At 37.9% G+C, this 21,630-nt stretch overlaps 2 protein-coding genes across 2 annotated transcripts; one reads left to right on the forward strand and one right to left on the reverse strand.

Annotated features, from left to right (window-relative positions):
- Nucleotides 1-7,321: 7,321 nt before the first annotated feature.
- Nucleotides 7,322-19,098, reverse strand: LOC149083248 (zinc finger MYM-type protein 1-like). The gene is made up of 3 exons (XM_089236461.1): nucleotides 16,626-19,098; nucleotides 11,834-12,068; nucleotides 7,322-8,656 (listed from the first exon to the last, which is right to left on the reverse strand). The coding sequence occupies exon 1, from the start codon at nucleotides 18,849-18,851 to the stop codon at nucleotides 16,662-16,664; it is 2,190 nt and encodes a 729-aa protein (XP_089092587.1). The 5' UTR covers nucleotides 18,852-19,098; the 3' UTR covers nucleotides 7,322-8,656; nucleotides 11,834-12,068; nucleotides 16,626-16,661.
- A 928-nt stretch (nucleotides 19,099-20,026) lies between these two features.
- Nucleotides 20,027-20,377, forward strand: LOC149083249 (uncharacterized). Its single transcript, XM_089236798.1, has one exon. The coding sequence runs from the start codon at nucleotides 20,027-20,029 to the stop codon at nucleotides 20,375-20,377; it is 351 nt and encodes a 116-aa protein (XP_089092924.1).
- Nucleotides 20,378-21,630: the final 1,253 nt, after the last annotated feature.

Consider the following 21,630-nt stretch of genomic DNA (forward strand, 5'->3'; position numbering starts at 1 on the left):
ATATCGCTGCCCTTTACAGCTTCACCTTTGTTTATTTTTCTACTAGCTCGAAAGTTACTTGCCGAACTATGGCGACACGGGTTTTTATCGACGTATTCAAAAAATACACAGGTTGCAGTGAAGACCTCCGGGACAAAGTCACCCTGATCTTCCTCCTCTGCAGTAATATAATTGTCATATGCTGCCAATAAGACATTAAAATTTCGGCTATCTGACAATCCGCACCCTCAGCAGATATTTCTCTTGGTTGTTTGTCATAATATCCACCCAACCATGACAAAAGCTTAATTTCAAACCCGTGGGTGTCCACAGCTGTTTTAAAATCCCTTCCAAAAATTTCATTTGCATTTCCCTTTAAAACAATAAAATGTAAATCCTTCCCCAAACTCGCGTCCAAAATAGGGCAAAATTTCAACATATTGCGCAGACAAGTTTGCAAGTGCACTCACCTGTTTTTCCGGATAAATCCAACTGCAAGGTCAATAATAGGGTCATCATCCAGCCCAGTCAGCGCCCACAGGCCACAAACGTCCTCAGAGAAAAACTCCCTCGATTGAACCTATAACACTGAAAAACACAGCAACGCCAGAGCTCCGGACTTGAAATAAAATATGCGATATTCAGCGGCTCGACGGCCCGCTCAAGCATGAACCTTCCCGAAGATGACTTCTCCAAGCTCCCGTCCAAAACCATCTAGCGACTTCTATTTAGTATAGTACACTCATGTCCATAAATTAAGGATAATTCAGAATCACACGAAATCAATATCTAAAGTAAAAATTTCACCTGTAGAATCATCACACACATCTGCAAGAATGGTATGCAAATTTCAGGAAGCCACCAGATGATGCCGATAGTACGTCACAATGACGAGAGTGGTATATAAGAGAGGGGTATATAAGGAATGGTGGCAAAGAAGTGAAATTGTTCACAAGAGTTCTGTAAGGCGCTCAGTGCCATAAGCGAATAGTTATGACACAGAGAACGCATGTGGATGATTTTTTACGTGGTAGAATTATCGGCCGCCCGGAATGTGGGCGTCTTCAGATGGAAGTATCCGAGGAACTTGGAATTGCCCAAAGTATCATCTCTAGGCTTTGGCAACGATTCCAAGATAACGGAAATGTCAGTAGACGTTACAGTACAGGTCGCCCCCGAGTTACAACGCCGAATGAAGACCGGTATTTGGCAGTAACTGCTAAAAGAAGCAGACGGAGCACAGCATCTGACCTGTCTCGTCAGCTATCTGCAGCCACGGGTACCACAGTTTCAAGGCAAACCGTGTACAGACGTTTGGGAGATATTGGTCTATATGCTCGCAGGCCTGTCAGATGTGATCCGCTCACGGCAACTCACTGTCTGCAGAGATTACCCTGGAGTAGAGAACATGCAATGTGGACATCGTCACAGTGGGCTTGTGTGATGTTTTCCGACGAGTCCAAGTTTAGCTTGCAGTCTGATTCACATCGGACTTTCATATGGAGAACGCCAGGTACCCGTTACCACCAAGACAACATCATTGAACGACACCGTTACGGTGGTGCAGCATTGCTCGTTTGGGGTGGAATTATACTGGGTTCCAGAACAGATCTGCATGTTCAAACCGGAACCATAAAAGCCCAAATTTATCTTGACATCATTCTGGAACAACATGTATGTTTGTTTAGGGGTGCCATGGGCACAGAATTTGCGTTTATGGATGACAACGCCCGTCCTCACCGAGCAAACATCGTAAACGAATGCCTTGAATCTGAGGATGTAACCCGTATGGAATGGCCAGCATTCTCACCTGACTTGAATCTGATAGAGCATGTGTAGGACATGCTTGGCCGACGAGTTGCAGCCCGTCAACCCCCTCCTACATGTATAACGGAACTTCGGAGAGCATTGCTTGCTGAGTGCGTTGTACGGACTGTATTTCATCGCATGGGAGACATACAATGTATTAATCATCACACCAACCATGTAATGTTAACGAGTAGCATTGTTTTTATTGTTAACGGGCAGTACTTTCATTATTGTTTCATTTCGCCGACTGCCAAAGGTTTTGGTTACCCTACTGCAACATTGAATCTAAACATCCCAATAAAGTAAACATCCCAAATGCCGTGATCGATTTAATTCATAAACTTACGAATTTTGTGCTCTATTAGATATCATTGCGCTGTGAAACTAAGTCAATAACCACAGGCCCGTGTAAATGACAAGTCCAAGGAAACAAAGATAAAACAGTTAATTATTCTTTAATTATTAGGCTACTATAAATAAGGGCATTAAATATACGATTTACAAATAGAAGCTAGGATAGTGCATTACATATTTTCAATTTACATGGAGAGTCATAAATGGTTCGTAAAGTCGGAAGTGTGACTTACCCCATATCATTAAGAAGATCCACCTTTCGATTTCGTTTAAGCTCTTTATGCCCATCTTGGACCTTTCTCGCGGATCCTGATAAGTATTCCGAGCTCACTCACTCTCCTCCTTGCTTATCCACTCACACTCTCCTTGACTTCCTCTCCACTCTTCAAAAACTTCATATATAATATTTTTCTTTGGCTATCCGCCTACTCCTACCTATATTCCATAAACTTCATCTCATTCGCTAATTCCGATTTTCTTTCCTAAATTTTCTTTACCAAACTTCTCTTCACTTTACATTATTGGCTAACATTTTCCTATGGACATGCGTTTCATTGGCTACTGCTATCCCTTTGGTTCGGTTGACGTTCCTGTGGGAACTATTCCCGGAATTCGCAAATCTCCTTTCACCTAATACCATCTGCTCTAACCCTGGACTTTCTCGCGCTTTTACGTGTATACAAAATTCTGACCAGCTGCAAATATCATTGAAATATGAGCGCGGCCGCTGAATTTTATTACCATATTCTTATACAACTTATACCGATTTCTTCCATAATGTCCTGCACCCTTTATGCGATTCATTTCAGTCCCCATATTTATAGATCTGTTTATCGCTACTTTTTATACTACTTCTTCGATTCTGTATTCCTTACGTACTACGCGCCAAATTTATAGGTTTCTTTCATGATCCATATTCTTTGGGACTCTAACTCCTAACACCTGGCTGGTATGGCTTTGAAATACATAATTTCAAAGTCCATCCTTTCATACCATTATTCCTCGAACGATACTATTATTTAACTTTGCTAATTCCTTTACAGTATAACAGTAATAGTAAGTTTTTGTAAAGAAGATATTTTTTACAGTTGCTCCAGGGAGCAAAAATCGTAGTTTTATTAATGGTATCATACATACACCATCGTTTTTGTTCTTTATCTTTTGTTTAATAAATGGGCTTTATGAATAAGTAACGTTTGTTTTGTTTCTGAACCTTTATTTGCCGGAGCTGGCATTATCCTCAATTTATGGACATGAGTGTAATATACTGCTAGAAAAACGGAGTGAACCATAAGCTCCAGGAGGGGGCAGACGTAAACTTTACTTCCGACTCGCCAGCACCTACAGCCCGTAACCAGCAGCCAGAGAGCTTCGAGCACCTTCAGCAAGCCGCAGAGAAGGAAGCGTTCGGCTCTACAGTGACTGGGGCCCTCAGTTATGTTGATTTCCAAAAATGTGTTGAATGTGCTCTTATTATCATTAGCTTCGCTGTGAAGAAGCCCGGACGGGCAACGTTTTGATGTTGGCCTGAGCATCTCCCATTGGCTGAGACGTGGTTCGATTCCCCATTGGTTGGAACCTGGAAAGATACATATTTCATCAGAAATGTTGATACAGATAATTTTCATAGCTCAATAACTAAGAATTGACGAGTTGACATTATTTTCAGTATTTTTTCTGAATGCTAAACGTATTGGCAACACTTCGAGTGTCTTACTAACGCATTAACGCACCAGTTCGAAGTTCCAGAAATTGTTTTAGTTCTGTTTCTGAGTTTCTACTTATTGTGCTGTGAGGGTGGTCCTCTTTAGCTCTTTATTTGACTTTGCCTTCATCAAAACATCGTAGGGAAAGGATTTTTAGATGCAATAACTCTATTTGAGTTCCGGTAATGTTATAACTGTGTCAAAAAATGTCGAAGAAAAGGATATGCAGCTTCAATTATGCACTCCAAAAAGAATTTAATTTCATCAAACTGGATGGCATTCAGAACGATTTGTCAAAAGTAATGTGTACACATTATGGTGCTCATTTTTCCGTTGCCCATGGAGGAAGAAATGACATCAATCAACATGTGTCGACCCAGCGGCACAAGAATGCCGCAAAGGCTATAGCTTCTGCTAAAACCATTAACTCTTTCGTAGTTAGACAAGATGATTATATCATGAAAGAAAAAATAGCGAGTGAAGCTCTTATAGCTTTTCATACTGTTCGCCATGGACAAAGTTTCCGGTCAAATGATTGTCTATCTAATTTAATTAGAAAATTGTACGAGACCAAATTTTCGTCCGCCCGTACAAAATCGAAGCAATAATTGTGAATGTTTTATCACCATACATACTAGACGAAGTGAAGCAGGACTTGAATGAAATCAAAAGTATTGCAGTTAGTATAGATGCATCGAACAGGCAGAACATAAAACTTTTTCCTATCATTGTGAGGTATTTCCCACCTTCAGGGTGTTCAAATCAAAATAATGGACTTTTCCTCCTTACCTGGTGAAACATCTGACTTGCAGAGTGCCATGTTAGAAGAGTTCATTTGGCTAGGAAAACAAAATTGTGTGCAGATAACTGCAACACCAACTTTGGCGGCTGCAGAAGACACGAGAAGAATAATGTTTGGCGGAATTTTCGAAGAAATATTGAAGCGGCAAATCATTGGATTGGTTGTGGTGCACATATTGTGCACAATTGCTTCCAGAGTGCTATTGACTGTCTACCTGTAGCTGTCGAATACCTCGCTGAGAAAATATATAACTATTTTCATGTGTATACAGTCAGAGTAGAAGAGCTGAAAAATTTTTATGAGTTTGTAGAAAACCACTACACTAAATTATTAGAACATGGACACACAAGATTCTTGTCCCTTATACCATCACTAGAGAAAATATTGAAAATGTTTGATGGGCTTCGTTCATATTTTCTATTTCAAGAGAAATGTCCTGTTATGTTGCGAAAATTGTTTGAAGATCCTTGTCTGAAGTTGTGGTTGACTTTCGTAAAAGATCAAATATTGTAACATTCCAAACATGCTTAAATTGCATTGAAAAAGAAAACATTTCAGCTACAGAAGTGGCGTTACAAATTGAAGAGCTCGTCTGCAACTTAGAGCTAAGAAAAAATGAATCATTTGTAACAAGTGATGTAAAAAAACAGCTGAAAAGTAAACGATGGAGAAATTAATGAAGAATATTTCTTCGAAATTGTTGGAGATTTCTATCAAACAAGTTTGGAATACATCAGAAAATGTGAAGAGAGTTTTGGCAACTCAGAGAAGTTCAAGTGGGTGCTATTAAACCAGGTACCTGAATGGAAAGATATACAGGACAGTCTGAATGAGGAATTCTTATCGCACACTGAAACAGATGAAGCTCGTGTATTTGATCAATGGTATGTTATAAGATGTATAATTTTGAGGGAACTAAATGCATGGAATGAAAGAAACATTTCTGTACCTGATAGATGGGTACAAATTTTTTCTGAATTGAAAAAATATATATTTATTATGAAGACGTCAATAACATTATTGAATTTATTCTTTGTCTTCCTGGGAGTACAGCTCCTGTGGAGCGAGTATTTTCACTTATGAATAATTTGTTGTCAAAGGAGAAATCTAGATTCAGTGTGGATACAATGCGGGCTCTGCTTATTGTTAGGCAAAACAATATTGTAACATGGAATGCGAGAAGTTTTATGATAAGGTGTTGAAAGATAAAAGTTTGCTTTTACGGGTAGCTTCATCAGATAAATAGCCTCTGCATTGTTATACCATGGATATCTTATTCTAATTTTTGCAAAAATTTACAATATTTTAGTTTATTTGTCTTGTTTTTTTTCAAATTTTATACTTATTCGGACACAGCGTATTTATTTGGAAGTTGTGAACGTGTAATAAAATATTTATTACCATTTTTGTCTTTGTTGTTGCATTGCACTTGCATAAAAGGTGAGTTGAAAAATTTTGAAATATTCAGTGAGACAGTAATTCTCAATTTAAACAATACCATACAGAATATTATGCTTTGACAGAAGTGTGTTGCTTTTCAGATTTGACAGGCAGCTGTGAACGAAAATTCATTTAACAGATTTTATTTAACATAGGATAGTGACTGATTTTTTTTTTGAACAAAACGTGGATACTGCCTATGAATTTCACAGAATATATACATATTTTTATTATATATAGCACGAAGTAGTTTTAAACATGTGAAAATGTTCTGCTAGCAGTCTTTTTTCCTTCACTTCAGGGAGAAAAGTTGAGTGAAGGATTGAAAAAATACATTTGTATCGAGATTACTGAGAAACAAATATTCTGAATTCTCCAAATCAACACAAAAGAACTCATTCTGAGTCTTTCAAACTTGGGGGATTAAAAACCGCTGTTTCTGGTACTTTAGATAATTTTGTGCCATAATTGGTGATTTAGCCGTAGTTTGTCAATAATTGGCGCAGTCCCGTATTTTCGTCGAGGAAATATGGTCATTCTAATTATATTGCATGAATATATCCACCTCAAAAGTGTGTCTGGCTCATTATTTTATATTTAATTTTCTGGGCTTTGTATTTGTAAAGGCGGTATTCACCGACATGGTTTAAACTATGGTCACAATTTTTTGATGAGAGATCGACACGGATTGGTTAAATTCAGGTTTTTAACCAATCTATATTGATCTCTTATCAAAAATTGTAACTATAGATTCAAACCATGTCGGTGAATACCGCCCACTGAGCTGTAAGTAAAGTGGAGTGAGGACTGCGCGAGCCGTCGTCCTACGCGACCGCATCACCCTTTTGGAGCGAACCGGGCAAAACATTTCCTGACCATGTTAATGCAATGGGGCAATTCCAAATACAAAACATGTACATTCCGTTTTTTTCACTTCTCGGCCAATAATTATGTATTCTTTATCTTCAAAAAAAAGTATAAAAATGACTACTTACTTTCGTACACGAAATACCCTTTCTTTTTCCAAAACTTAAGAGAAACTATTTTTTTATAAAAAAAAACAACATACATTTCTAATATTGTGTTTTGCATTTTGGTGATGGCTTCCACTTCGAAATTCGTATCAGTGAATATTTCCCATCGAGGAGATATTTCCGCGAATTAACTGCTGAAAAAAGAACTTTCAATGCAAGAAATGAAATAAAAATTAGAGAGAAAAAAAAGTGTTTAATATTTTTTTTCAAACATATATACAACAATGTGCACATACAATTTTTTCCAATAAACAATTTACAAACAGGTCCACAGAGAATAATTCGAATATTGAAATCACAATTCACAAGAGCACTCTATGTTTGCTATCAAATAATTACTTAGTTACAATGCAAACCTTTGTCTAGTATTTTACACAGACAAACTCTAAATTTGAAGCTCTACCTCTATGAAGGGATTTTTCCCTTTCCAACATATGCAATTATTCACAGCATATATAAGACAACATTCTTTAACATTTTCATTAGATTTATTTTCATCATGACTACAACTGCCATGTTTTCTCACATTGCAAGGGTACCAGAAACTGACACTTTTTCCTCTAATTAAGACTTTGTAATAATTATTGCATAAATAGCTCAGCAGTAATCAACACATTAAGAAAGATGACCAGGTGATGTCCCAAAATTTCAATAAAAGATGTTTCACAGGCGATACATTAGAATTTAAATGAACTTGAAACTATCCAAAAAAACTGCATTAAATTGGCATTTTCACAATTATGCAATCGAAGCTCAAGGGGGGGACCAGAGGTGCCAACATGAAGAAAGCAGGGCATTGTGTATTCATTAATTGGGGAGTTGACATGGAAGAACATGAAGTCACACAAATCAAATCTTACAGGACCTATCCTAATAGACAGTCAATTATTAGAGCACAATCCAGAGGAGTGCTTCCTTGTGCTGTAACATTTTCAACATACGAGAAAGCTTCACTCATGAAACCTGGGTAACATTCGGTAGAGCTCACCCATGATCTTAGCATCGCTGGGTGGAGAAGGGTAAACTTTCTTCACAAATTTATATATAATTATAAGAACAAGGAGAATAAAAATATAAAGTAAGTGCAAATTCTTTCATACACGATGTGTATCGTCTCCTACTCGGTTTCACATTTTTATTTTTTAGCTGATATACTAGGAGTTCAAATGGGACAACTCCAAAAGTGTCTTTTAACAAGGTAACAGTTTGCATGGGCATTCCACATACTTTTTGCACCGTTGTTAACATTGACGTAAGATCTGATATTTTTTTGTCCCTCCGTTTCAATCTTTACTGGATCAGTTTTATTTTGCGCCTCAGTTCAGCTTTGGTGGGACTATTTGACTTCGTCACTTCAGAATTGATCTGGAAAATTAGGGCAATCCTCCCTTAACAAAGTGACTGTAGCCAGTAGACTGTTGACAAAGGATAATGCTGTAGCAGCTGCTTCAAATTCATTTTTTAACATCTGATTCATCAGTGTTCGCCATGTTGTCATGATTGTGAACAGCAGTTTTCAACCTTTTAAAAATCTGCAAAAAAAAAAAATCCTAATTAAAATATTAATTTCATATACAGTAAAGCTCTTATAATGGCCACCTCCGAACTACTGCCATATTTTGTTGAAACCAAAGGATTCCGTCTCAGACTTAACATTACAAGTAACCTCCGATCAACTATTTCCGAACGAACACTTGACACGGAGTTGAAAAAATATAATTAGCACAATGAGAAAAATTAAAAAAAAAAATTCAAGTTGATTTTCAAGGCAGTTTTTTCATAAGAACGTCTTCAGCTATCGGACTGAACATAAAAATGCCCTGGAAAGAAGGTTTAAATTATTTTGGATGGTTCTGTTAGTGGCCGCTGTTAGGAGGTTTCACTGTAATTTTCCATTATAGAGTTTGCAAATGAAATTGTTTCTAATTTTTACGCGAAACACAGAAGTTGCCAAAGATTTTGAAAATTATATAAATATATATATATATAGATACATACCAGGGGCGTAGCCAGAAATTTCGTTCGGGGGGGGGGGGACCAAAGTGACAGAACAATGGATTTGGCCATTTTTTTCCGGTCATTTTCTCACATTTCGGGGGGGGGGGACCAGACCCCCAAGTTCCCCCCCCCCCTTCGCTACGCCCTTGATACATACATATTGCAATATAAAAGCTGTGTACTATGGTGCACAATGGCAATTTGATTGTTCGCTGCATAATTGAATACACTGGTTAATCCAATATTATGTGCCAGAACTGTTGATAACCATTTAAATCGTGTGCGGAAAATTCACCGCCAGCAATTCACCGCCGGAAAATTCACCGCCGGAAAATTCACCGACCAACAATTCACCGACAACAGTTCAATGCGAGTCAGTTAGCGAGGGAGTGAGCGATTGAGTTACTGAGTGAGTGACTCACTGAGTGACTGAGTGACCGGGTGATTGATCCAGTGACCGAGTGAGTGACCGAGTGAGTAAGTGATTGAGCGGGTGAGTGAGTCACCCAGTAGTGACTGAGTGACCGAGTAAGTGATTGAGCGGGTGAGTGAGTGACCCAGTGAGTGAGTGACAGAGTGAGTGAGTGACCCAGTAGTGACTGAGTGACCGAGTGAGTAAGTGATTAAGCGAGTGAGTGACCCAGTGAGTGAGTGACCCAGTGAGTGAGTGACAGAGTGAGTGAGTGACCCAGTAGTGACTGAGTGACCGAGTGAGTAAGTGATTGAGCGGGTGAGTGAGTGACCCAGTAGTGACTGAGTGACCGAGTGAGTAAGTGATTGATCGAGTCAGTGATTGAGCGGATGAGTGAGTGACCCAGTAGTGACTGAGTAACCGAGTGAGTAAGTGATTGATCGAGTCAGTGACTGAGCGGGTGAGTGAGTAACCCAGTAGTGACTGAGTGACCGAGTGAGTAAGTGATTGATCGAGTCAATCTTTAATTCGAGAAAATTTTAAATTTTTATTAATTTTAAAACGAATAAAATCCAGGGCCCACATCCAGTAACGGGGACCCAATACGCAGATATTTAGTGGGGCACCCAGACACTGGATTTATCTCGGGCTTCCGCTGTTGAAAATTCTACAATGTTAAACGACAGAAAAGAATGAGATTCATCCAGTGCCCCCAAAATGAAACGGGACCCCTGACTCGGAAGCCAATCGGGCATCCCCCCTGTGGGGGCCACTGCAAATATTCATTTTACCAACGAATAAAATCCACCCCCCCCCCCCACGCAATTACCCTTGACCGAATTCGCAAATTTTATGGGGTCCCAGACTGGATATACCTTGGGCTTCCACTATCGCAAGGACCCCTGGAAATGAAACCTTTTAACTTCCCCATGAAGGTATATGTGCAATCCCCCGGTACCCCGACCCTGTACGTTGGGAGCACTGGTGATATATGTATATTTTACGTACACATACCTCTCGGCATGACCCCCACGAGGGCAGGGCTGACAGGGGCCGGAACGTTTCTTATCGCTTTTTGATATTTTCACACTATAAATTAAGCACAGAGGGGCCCGTGAAAAAGCTGGTTTGAGGGCCCGCCATCCATTTCAGCTTAGGGGACCTGCTGTAGGATGTGGGAAACTCGGGGTACATGCACATTATTTGGTCCCGATGTGTCAAATGGGTCCCGATATATGCAAGAGTTAAATGAAAACTTGACCCCAAAATCGTAACCGACTTCCGTAACACGAAAACGTAACAAATTTCCATCACTCAAAAAACGTCACCGACTCCCGTAATAAAAAAATCGTCACTAATTTCCGTTGCATAGGAAGTATATATATACGTATAGAGTACATATAGATACGCACTAAGGCGGGATTCCTGAAAGTTCATCACGTGAAATCGCGGGTAACAGTTCATCATGAAAAAAATCCATTGGTTACTGATGATCAGCGATGTTTTTTATAACATCAAAGTGATAACAGGAGATGATTTTAAGCATTTTTAGGAAGTTAATTCATCGCGTATCCACTTACTTTATTATCTTTTAATTCTGTTATTATCCCTTTTAACATTTCATTAGAAGTTTCTGAGTAAAACCGAGTTAATGGAATTTTGTTGAATATACTATCTTGTATTGGGCAACAGCAAGTTGTAATTTATACAAATACAAGGCCACAACAGGCAAAATGCCCAGCGAGGTGGCTGAGAAAAAGATGCCCACAATAAATATGGATGTCATATATTTAAAAAATACAGCAACCCGAATCCGTATCATCTGAATTTCTTCTCATAAAGTCATTATTTAAACTTTCCGCCATATCTTTAGGATATGGCACTTACTCACTCACTAGATCGCTCACTCACTTAGCAGCTCGCTCACTCACTCACGGACTGACTTACTCGCTCATTGAATCGGTAACCCACTCGCTCACTCACTCACGGACTGACTTACTCGCTCACTGAATCACTTACTCACTCAGTCACTCACTCACTCAGTAACTCAATCGCTCATTCCCTCGCTGACTCGCATCGAACTGTCGTCGGTGAATTGTTGGTCGGTGAATTGCATGGCGGTGAATTGTTGGTCGGTGAATTTTCCTAGCGGTGAATTGCATGGCGGTGAATTGTTGGTCGGTGAATTGCATGGCGGTGAATTGTTGTCGGTGAATTTTCCGTAAACCCATTTAAATGGGGCCGATTGTACTTAAAGTTTTAAACCACTTAAACAAGAAAAAATAACTTGATATCTTACCAGTGGAGGGCGTTTAATAAGTGATCAGCGTCGCTTCTGCAAAGGTTGAGGGCGATGTGGAAAATTGAATATAGTAGAAACAGCATGTTCTTTCAAAAAGCGTTGAGAAGAGGACTTATAGCTGTCAGCTGCGAAATTCTAAGCTCAAATAACAAATGTTTTAGCAGGATGTCAAGACCTTCCTTTCACAGCTTCTACCCATTGTTTAAAAACTTCTGGGTTTCGAAGAGGGAACCTTTATTTAAAAAAAAAAGTATATTCATTACCAGGCTTCTCAAGAAAGCAATAGTATCAATCAATCATTGTTCATTATAGTAGCTTAACAATGATAATTGTTTGATGATTATAATACATTAACAATATAATTAGATGTGAACATAATTATAACACTTTGATGATTATGATTTTTCATATTTCGCTTTTCATATTTAGCAAAAACTGATGATGCAAATAATATTAATTGCATTTTACTACTCCTCATTCTCACATTATTTTTCCAAAATTATTTTTACCAGAAATAGAAAAGTTTAGGTAATTTGTTTCTTTGATATTTACACGGGATAATTTTAGTTCTTTAAGGCATTATCAGTTTTTTCAGACACAAATGCATATGAAGCATATTTCGTCAGTATTTCTGTAATAAAAATTGTAACCCCAACAGTAATAAGCAATTTCTACACGGTTTCAAAAAATATTTTTGAAGTTTAAAATTCATGCGATATTAATTTGTTATTTTGAATTATGCTCATTAAACAGAAATTGAACGTGAAATGAAAACTACATGCGTTTAATTTTACAATCTATATATATATAAAAACGAATGTATGTCTGTCTGTCCTTTATACATTACTAAACCGTTTATCCGATCGCCATGAAACCTTGGGAAGTTGTTGAGTACACTCCCGCGAAGGTTTCGGCATACTACATGTATCCTACGATAGGTGGCGCGCGTGTCGAAGGTTTCTGGCATAGTTGTGTAGCGGGTCTAGACAACGTTACTTTTTTACAATTTATGTTTTATTTTTACAATCATTATTTTTTATAATAATTATCATTTAACAGTTTTAAATCATTTTTTTGATTGATTTATATATTATATTTGATTATTATGTATTATGTACATATCGATTTATTAAAAAAAGAAATATTTAAAATATAACAAAAATCATCGAGCTTGGTGATACGACAATAAAATAATTATACTGGCAGCATTGAAGAAGAGGCAAACAATCGTAAAGGCATATGCATGTCTGAAACGCATTTTTTGAGAACCACAGTAAAAAAAATAAACATTCCGAAAAAGATTATTGGGGCCCAGGATCCATTCATCATGTTACTATCATTATGTTCGTTATCATTATAACGAACTGTATGACATATCCATGAATTTTTCCATTTATTTATTCAGCGAATTTATTTATTCGATTTTTTAGCGATTATTTATTTTCAGCGAATTTGCGAGCATAATCGACAGTTATGCCCCCCAAACGGAAATCGATTGGTCGATCTACATCTGAAGCGCGAAAGAAAAAGACATTACGAGCTTCAGAAAGAGACGAGCAACGGGAAGCAAGATTAGAATCCGATCGAGTACGCACTGCTCAGGCCCGTTCTTCTCAAACGAACGAGAATCGATATTGGAGACCGATCGAGTACGCCCGTGAATAAAACTATTGACTAACGAAGAGTAAGACTGGGAACCAATCGAGAACGCAATGTTCAATTCAGACGGACACTTCACGCTGATTTGAATCTTGCTGCGTCCCATTACGATGCTGATTATGATTACAGTCTTCATCGAAGTGTCGTTATTGGAAAAATGGACAAGTTATGCGAATTTTGCCGTGCATTGAAATTCAAGAATGAAACTCCAGGAATGTGCTACGCAGGTGGAAAAGTGAAATTGCCAGAATTGCATTTACCGCCCGAACCATTATCAACGTTGGTATCAGGTGACACAAGCCAGTCGAAACATTTCTTGGCAAACATACGCAAGTACAATTCATGTTTCCAAATGACATCGTTCGGTGCAACAAAAATCATACATGACAATTACGTGCCAACGTTCAAAATCCAAGGGCAAATTTATCATCGTGCTGGATCACTTCTACCACTGCCGGATTCAGATCACAAATTTCTCCAAATTTATTTCATGGGAACCACTGATGAACAAGTTGATCAACCTTGTCGATTCAATACCAGCACTAATCGAGAAATTGTTGCTGCGATTCAGAACTTATTCGATCAACACAACGAATTAGTTCGACTGTTCAGGACGGCCCTCGAGCGAATGCCAGCTGATGATTACGTTGTTGTCATTAGAGCTGACAAAACACCAGCCGGCCAACACGAAAGACAATACAACGCACCAACAATTAATGAAGTGGCGATCATCATAGTTGGCGAACAATTTAACTCGCGTGATATAGTTGTTCATCGCAGAGATAGTAATGTTCAGCGAGTCTCCGAAACTCAACGCTCATACGATGCATTGCAATATCAAATTTTATTCTGGCAAGGAGAAGGTGGATATCATTTCAACATCAAAATGAGAAATCCACAAACACATGAGACCAATAAGAAAGTCAGTGCCATGAATTACTATTCATATCGATTGATGATTCGTGAGAACCCAGACAATCACATTTTGAAATGTCGGCAATTGTTCCATCAATACATTGTCGATATGTATACAAAAATCGAGACCGAATGACTTCTCTTTATTCAATTGAATCAAACCAAACTGCGCTCAGAAGAATATATTCATTTACGCGCTGCAATTGCTACTGATGGTAATCCCAATGAACTGGGAAAAATGGTCATACTGCCAGCTACATTCACAGGAAGCCCACGGCACATACATGAATACTCACAAGATGCAATGACTTATGTTCGCGCATACGGCCGTCCAGATTTTTTCATAGCATTCACGTGCAATCCTACGTGGGAAGAAATTAAAGAACTTCTGTTGCCTGGACAATCGTCTTCGGATCGCCCTGACATCATCGCACGTGTGTTCAAACAAAAACTGAAATCTATGATGGATTTCATTGTCATATATCATGTTTTTGGGGAGACACGCTGTTGGATGTATTCCATTCAATGGCACAAAAGAGGATTACCGCATGCACACATTTTAATTTGGTTGATCGACAAAATTACACCAGACAAAATTGATGAAGCCATCTCAGCAGAAATACCAGATGTCCACATTGATTCAGGCTTATTCGAAGTCGTTACCAAAAAACATGATTCATGGTCCATGTGGCGCGATCAACAACAATTCTCCGTGCATGTAGGATGGAAAATGCACGAAACGCTATCCAAGAGACTTACACGCCGAAACTATCACTGGAAATGATGGATATCCACAATATCGTCGACGATCAACTGAAGATGGTGGCAAATTCATCACTCTAAAAGTGCGCAACAATGACATTGAAGTCGATAATCGTTGGGTTGTGCCGTATTCACCATTACTCTCAAAGACGTTCAAAGCACACATCAATGTCGAGTATTGCAATTCAGTGAAAATGGACAGCGCGTGCATTTTACAGCGGAAAATGTAGATGCAAGAGCATTTTCGCCACCGCAAACAACGTTAACTGCGTTCTTCGCATTGTGCACTGATCATTTGTTCGCAAGAACGCTACTTTACTCAGAAGTGCCAAAATACTACACATGGAATGCATCGGCGAAAAAGTTTCAACGTCGTAAACAGGGCAAACCAGTTGAAGGACATCCGAATTTATATTCGTCCGACGCGTTAGGCCGTCTGTATACAGTTCATCCAAACAATCAAGAATGTTTTTACTTGCGATTACTGTTAGTTAACGTACGTGGACCGAAATCCTTCCAAGAACTGAGAACAGTAAATGGTGAAGTATGTGTGACCTATCGAGAAGCTTGCCAAGAATTAAATCTATGCACATTGGGACACAGCACTTGCTGATTTATCGAATACTGCTCAACCACAGCAAATACGCACGTTATTTGCGATAATATTGAGAACGTGTTTCCCATCCAATCCGAAAGATCTTTGGGAAAAATACAGGGATTATATGAGTGAAGACATCCTACGTCGTTTGCGAGCAACGAATCCGGACATGCAATTCACACCAAATGTGTATAATGAGGCGTTGGTTTCGATCGAGGATATATGTTTGTCAATTGCTAACAAAGGATTGGTGCAGTTGGGAATGTGTGCACCAAATCGATCTGCAAATGACACTTATGATCGTAATTTGCAACGTGAAACACACTTCGATGTCGATGCTTAGGGTACATTTGTTGAAAAGAATCTTCCGAAATTGGTTCCAGAACAACGCATTGTATATGACACAATCATACAAGCAATTACGAATCAAAGCGGCGGATTGTACTTCATAGATGCACCCGGAGGTACAAGCAAAAATTTTCTCATTTCAATCATTTTGGCAACCATACGAACACGGAATAAAACTGAACTGGCAATTGCATCATCTGGAATTGCGGCAACACTTTTGGATGGTGGTCGAACAGCGCATTCAGCACTGAAATTGCCGTTGAATTTGCAAACCACTCAGGGCCCGATCATGACAAATCGGGGCCCTGGGCAAGGATACTTTTGGGGGCCCCCCTCCTCTCTAATCTAAAATAGATTTCTCGGGTGTAAAACGATATAAATTGCATATTTTTAGAATTTTTTGTCTGATCAAAAACTTTTGAACATAAAACTGAAAATTTAAACCATTTTGTTTCACGTGTACCCTTTAGTTATCAAGAAATAATAAAGTATGAGACAAATACTAACCACATCAATAAAATCACCAGTTGCGTGGCTAATGCATCACAAAAATGTTTTACTGTGAAGTAATTCACTTTTTTTTCTGCTTTTCATTTTCGCAAAATCAAGAATTACATTACTGAAATCCAATTTTTTTGTTACTTCTCCTTCAATGCAGAGTAATGCTAAAGAGCTTAGTTTTTCCTGCAGAATACTAGAGCGTATGGGAGACTTTAGACGCTTTAACAAAGAAAAGGATCTTTCACCAGAACAATTTGTTACTGGCAATGTTAAAAAAATTCTTATGGCACTATCAACATTGGAAAATGTCTCTTCCAGCTCTAAACATTTCAGTTTTTTAAACATATCTGCAATATTATATCCATCTTCCACAAGTGAAGAAAATTGCTGTAGCTCTTCAGGAAAAGAATCATCTAAATCCTGAGGGTAGGATTTTTGCAAAGAAATCGCTTTATCCATAAGTTTTGATTTCAACTTCATTTCACTCAGGCAAGCAAACTTTTTCGCTGTGCTATTATACGGCTCTTTACGAAAAGAAAGGTGTGAAATTAAAGCATCACAAACAGCATAATAAATACTTGATTTATAAGCTTCACGAGGTGTCAGGTCAACTTCACAGCTATGTACTGCATGAGGATCTTTGCTTCTTGGCTTTAATTTTTTTCTTGCTACATCGTAATCAACATCCGGCTCACACATATCTCTTGCTAATTTTTCATACTCCTCAAAATTGTCTCTCACATATTGAGTAAATTCAATTAAAGATTGGTACAAAAGTGTGACACGCGTTAAATTCATAGATGATTTTTGAAGTTCCACACTGGTTTGATTAAGCCTTTGTAAAAGGGTATCCCATACAACGATGTTCAGTACAGTTTCCAACTTTTTCAACGTTTTCAAAAGGGATTGTGCCTCCAATTTTGTGTATGCAGTTTCATTTTCTTCTGTACCTAATCTGTTAAGAGTAAGTACAATGGCATTATAGTTCTTCCTTAATGATTTAACGGCATGAGCATCAGCACACCACCTAGTACTACTGCGGTTCTTCAATGTTGAAAAATCGCCACGTTTTTTCAGTTCTTCATTTAGTATCTGCCACCTGTGTGTTGATGAAGAAAAGAAAGTATATATTTGTTGCACAAGACAAAAAAACTGTATTGCACCACTGCATGACTCAACAGCATTAACACCAACCAAGTTAAGAGAATGAGCTGCACAAGGAACAAAATCAGCGGAAGGATTTATGCTTTTTATTCGGGCTTGTAACCCAGAATATTTGCCGGCCATATTTGATGCATTGTCATAGCTTTGGCCACGACAATTTAATACATTGATTCCAGCATCTTTTAGAGTTGTTAAAACAATTTCTGCTAGGGTTTCTGATTTATGGCTGTACATTGGAACAAATTTCAGAAATCTTTCCACAGGTTCAGCTTCGACAACATATCGAATCACAAAACACAACTGATCAAGATGAGTAATATCTGGGGTAGAATCAATAATAATTGAGTAGTATTTGGCAAGCAGAATTTCATCAATGATTTGTTTTTCCACTTGTTTAGCCATTATATGAATAAACTGATCGATACATGTTGAGGACAAATAGCTTACATTTCCTTTGCCAGGATTCCCATATCTCTCCAAATGTTTTGAAAGAAATGGATCAAATTTGGCTATCACTTCTAAACAGCCTAAAAAATTTCCATTGTGCCTAGATCCAACAGTTTCATTATCACCAAAAAAAGGTAGACCCCGTATAGCCAAAAATTTCACAACAGCAACAACTCGTTTAAGCACAGACATCCAATACTTCGTCTCCTCTTCATATTGCTGTACCAAAGATGAATCAACTCTTTGTGAGACATTTGCCCGGAGTGACAGATCCATCATGGCTTGCTTATGTGAAGAAGAGTTTTCATGCTCTTTTAATCTGGTAGCAGCATGCTTCCAGTCCCAAAATCCTTCAATTAGCTGACCTTTACATGAGCTGTTGCTATTGGCATGTAGCAATTTGCACACCCAACAAAATAACATTTTCGATGAAGCTGACAAAACCAACCATTTCCTTAAAAGTTTTTCACCATTTCTTTTGGTATGATAAAATTGAGAAATAGTGAGACTTCTCTTCACACCTCCAAAAACTCTTTCAGTCTCCGATAGCAAATCGGTATTTTGAGGAGGGGGATTACATATAAAATATTCCACCATTTCATTATTAATAACAGTCCACATTGCTGGGTCTGGATAAAGAAAATTTTCATTTTTCTCAGTAGCAGCTAGGCTTACACAACTAGGCTTACTATCATCATCATCTTGAATCTCAACATTCCTCAAACATGCTCTGGAATTATCATATTCATTAATTATTGTTTCATCATCATCAGATTCAGCTTTAGATTGTTCATTACATGGCGCATTGACTTTTGCATGTGCTGCAAAATAATTTTTTAATGAACTAGCAATTTTTTTTTCCCCCTCATCTTTCTGTTTTTTCAACTTTCTCTTTGCAGAGCCAGATAAATAAGTTCGAGAGGACATAATTAAACTTATAATATTGAAGTTACCATTGAGCTATAAAATGCTAAACATGCTGAAAACAAACATTGTTTGCTTTTCTCTGTTATGGATTGTGATGCCTTTACAACGGCTAGCATCGCAGCACCGGTGCTTCTTCTCATCTGAGATTTAACTTTTTTTGGTATCAACAGAAAATTCCCTGAACCGACCAATCGGAACTCATTTTTCCTTTATTAGAAAAAGTAGTATTACAGTTGAATAATAGAAGTTCAATTTCTCTCCCAATAACTGTAAAAATATTTTATTAATGTAAAAAAAAAATTATATTTATAGTTTCTATTCTTTAAAAAGTTTAGATGCATTACAAAAACGAAATTCCTTTTTTTCTAAGTATTTAAGTTTTACTTAAAAAAAACAACTTTTCAGACTTTATTATTATAGATTTGGGGGCCCCCTTCAAGCGGGGGGCCCTGGGCAAAGTCCCGATTTGCCCATGCGATAATATGGCCCTGAAACCACTGAGACGCCAACATGCAATATCACCAAAAATTCCGGAATGAGCAAAGTTCTCCAAACATGTGAACTTATCATATGAAACGAATGCACAATGGCTCACTAAAAAGCATTGGAAGCGCGTTATCGTACACTGCAGGGGAAATGGACAGCCCTTCGGTGGAGCACTCATTTTATTGTCTGGTGATTTTCGACAAACTCTGCCAGTTATACCACGTTCAACACCCGCTGATGAACTTAATGCATGTCTCAAATCATCAGTTCTATGGCGACGTGTAAAGAAATTGACTTTGAAAACCAATATGCGTGTTTAACTACAAAATGGTGCATCCGTCGAACGTTTCGCAAAACAAATGCTGGATATTGGGAATGGGAAGATGGCAATCGACAGATCTACACAATGTATCACATTGCCAACAAACTTTTGTAAGATGAAATCAACCAAAGACGAATTGATTCAAAAGGTTTTCCCAAATATCGCGTGGAATCACAAAAATCATCAGTGGCTCAGTGCACGTGCTATATTAGCAGCTACGATTAACGATGTCAATGCCATCAATTTCAGCATTCAAAACGGAATACCAGGTGAAGCGACAACGTATAAGTCCATCGATACTGTGATGAATCAAGACGAAGTTGTCAATTACCCAACGGAATTCTTGAATTCACTCGATTTGCCACCGCACATTGTAACATTGAAAATTGGCGTGCCTATCATTCTTCTCTGAAACATCAATCCACCAGGACTTTGCAACGGTACAAGACTTTCGGTGAAAAAGATGATGAACAATGTCATCGAAGCTGCAATTTTGAATGGGAAATTCAAGGGAGAAGATGTACTGTTGCCACGTATTCCAATGATCCCAACAGATATGCCATTTGAATTCAAACGTTTACAGTTTCCGGTGCGACTCGCTTTTGCAATGACCATCAACAAAGCACAAGGACAATCGCTGCCAGTGTGTGGGCTAGATTTGGAGAATCCGTGCTTCTCACATGGACAACTGTATGTGGCCAGCTCACGCGTCGGAAAACCTTCTGATTTATTCGTGTACGCACCAGACGGAAAAACAAAAAATATCGTGTATCCACAAGCACTCTAATAAATAAATAGAATCAAAACGACGCTTTTTGAAAAGTTTTCCATGTGAATTTATGCATGAATTTTTCACATTATGGCTTATGTTCAGTAACAACAATAAGAAGAAAATGTTGGCTATAAATAGGGTAATAAAATGTCTGGTCATGTGATGGTCCAAAAGCCTATATGAAGACGTTAGAAAAGTTAAAAAGAAAGAAGAAATACGTAAGAGCATATTAAAGAAACGTTCAAACATAATACATACATCGAAAACGAAAAATTTCAAAAGGGTTATTTCATGTAATATGTTTTAAATCTGGTACGTTATTTGTTTTTTGTACAATTTTCTTTTTGCATTTTGTAATATTTTGCAATGTTTTCTTAATATTTAATAATATTTTTAATTTTTGTTAATTTTGAAAGGTTTTAATTCCTATAATTTTGAATATTTTTTATGTTATGCAATGTTATGTGTAGAATTATTTTTTGTGCAATTTTGTATAGTATTATTTTTGTGCAATTTTGGACAGTATTATTATTGCGTAATTTTCTATACTCTGGATATTTTCAATTTTCCACACTTTTGCATAGTTTCAATAAAAATGACACAATGTAAATTGAATGTTATCATAACGAGTTTCCTTGAATTCTGAGATCGCAGCAACGCGCGACGGGTAAGCTAGTTATAGTATAAAAATGAATGCATCTTTTAATATAAAACCACGTGTACTCACCTATGAAACCGAAGTTTATTTCCATCTTTCTTCAGTTTTCCCCATCGGTTGGTGCAATTATAGGCAGAACATGATATCAGCATTTGTGTATGTACAGATGGACGACTATATTAATGAAATAATATGAAAACAACTGAAAAAAATACCCGAAATGGAAGTTTCCCCT

The sequence above is a fragment of the Pholcus phalangioides genome, unplaced genomic scaffold (assembly GCF_987345545.1).
Source record: "Pholcus phalangioides strain wild (caught in Gottingen) unplaced genomic scaffold, Ppha-v1.0 ptg000009l_1, whole genome shotgun sequence".
Taxonomy (NCBI): Eukaryota; Metazoa; Arthropoda; class Arachnida; order Araneae; family Pholcidae; genus Pholcus; species Pholcus phalangioides.

Coding starts and splice junctions, on each gene's coding strand:
- LOC149083248 (XM_089236461.1), bottom strand. CDS start 18,851: ATGTGGACTGTTATTAATAATGAAATGGTGGAATATTTTATATGTAAT.
- LOC149083249 (XM_089236798.1), top strand. CDS start 20,027: ATGGCAATCGACAGATCTACACAATGTATCACATTGCCAACAAACTTT.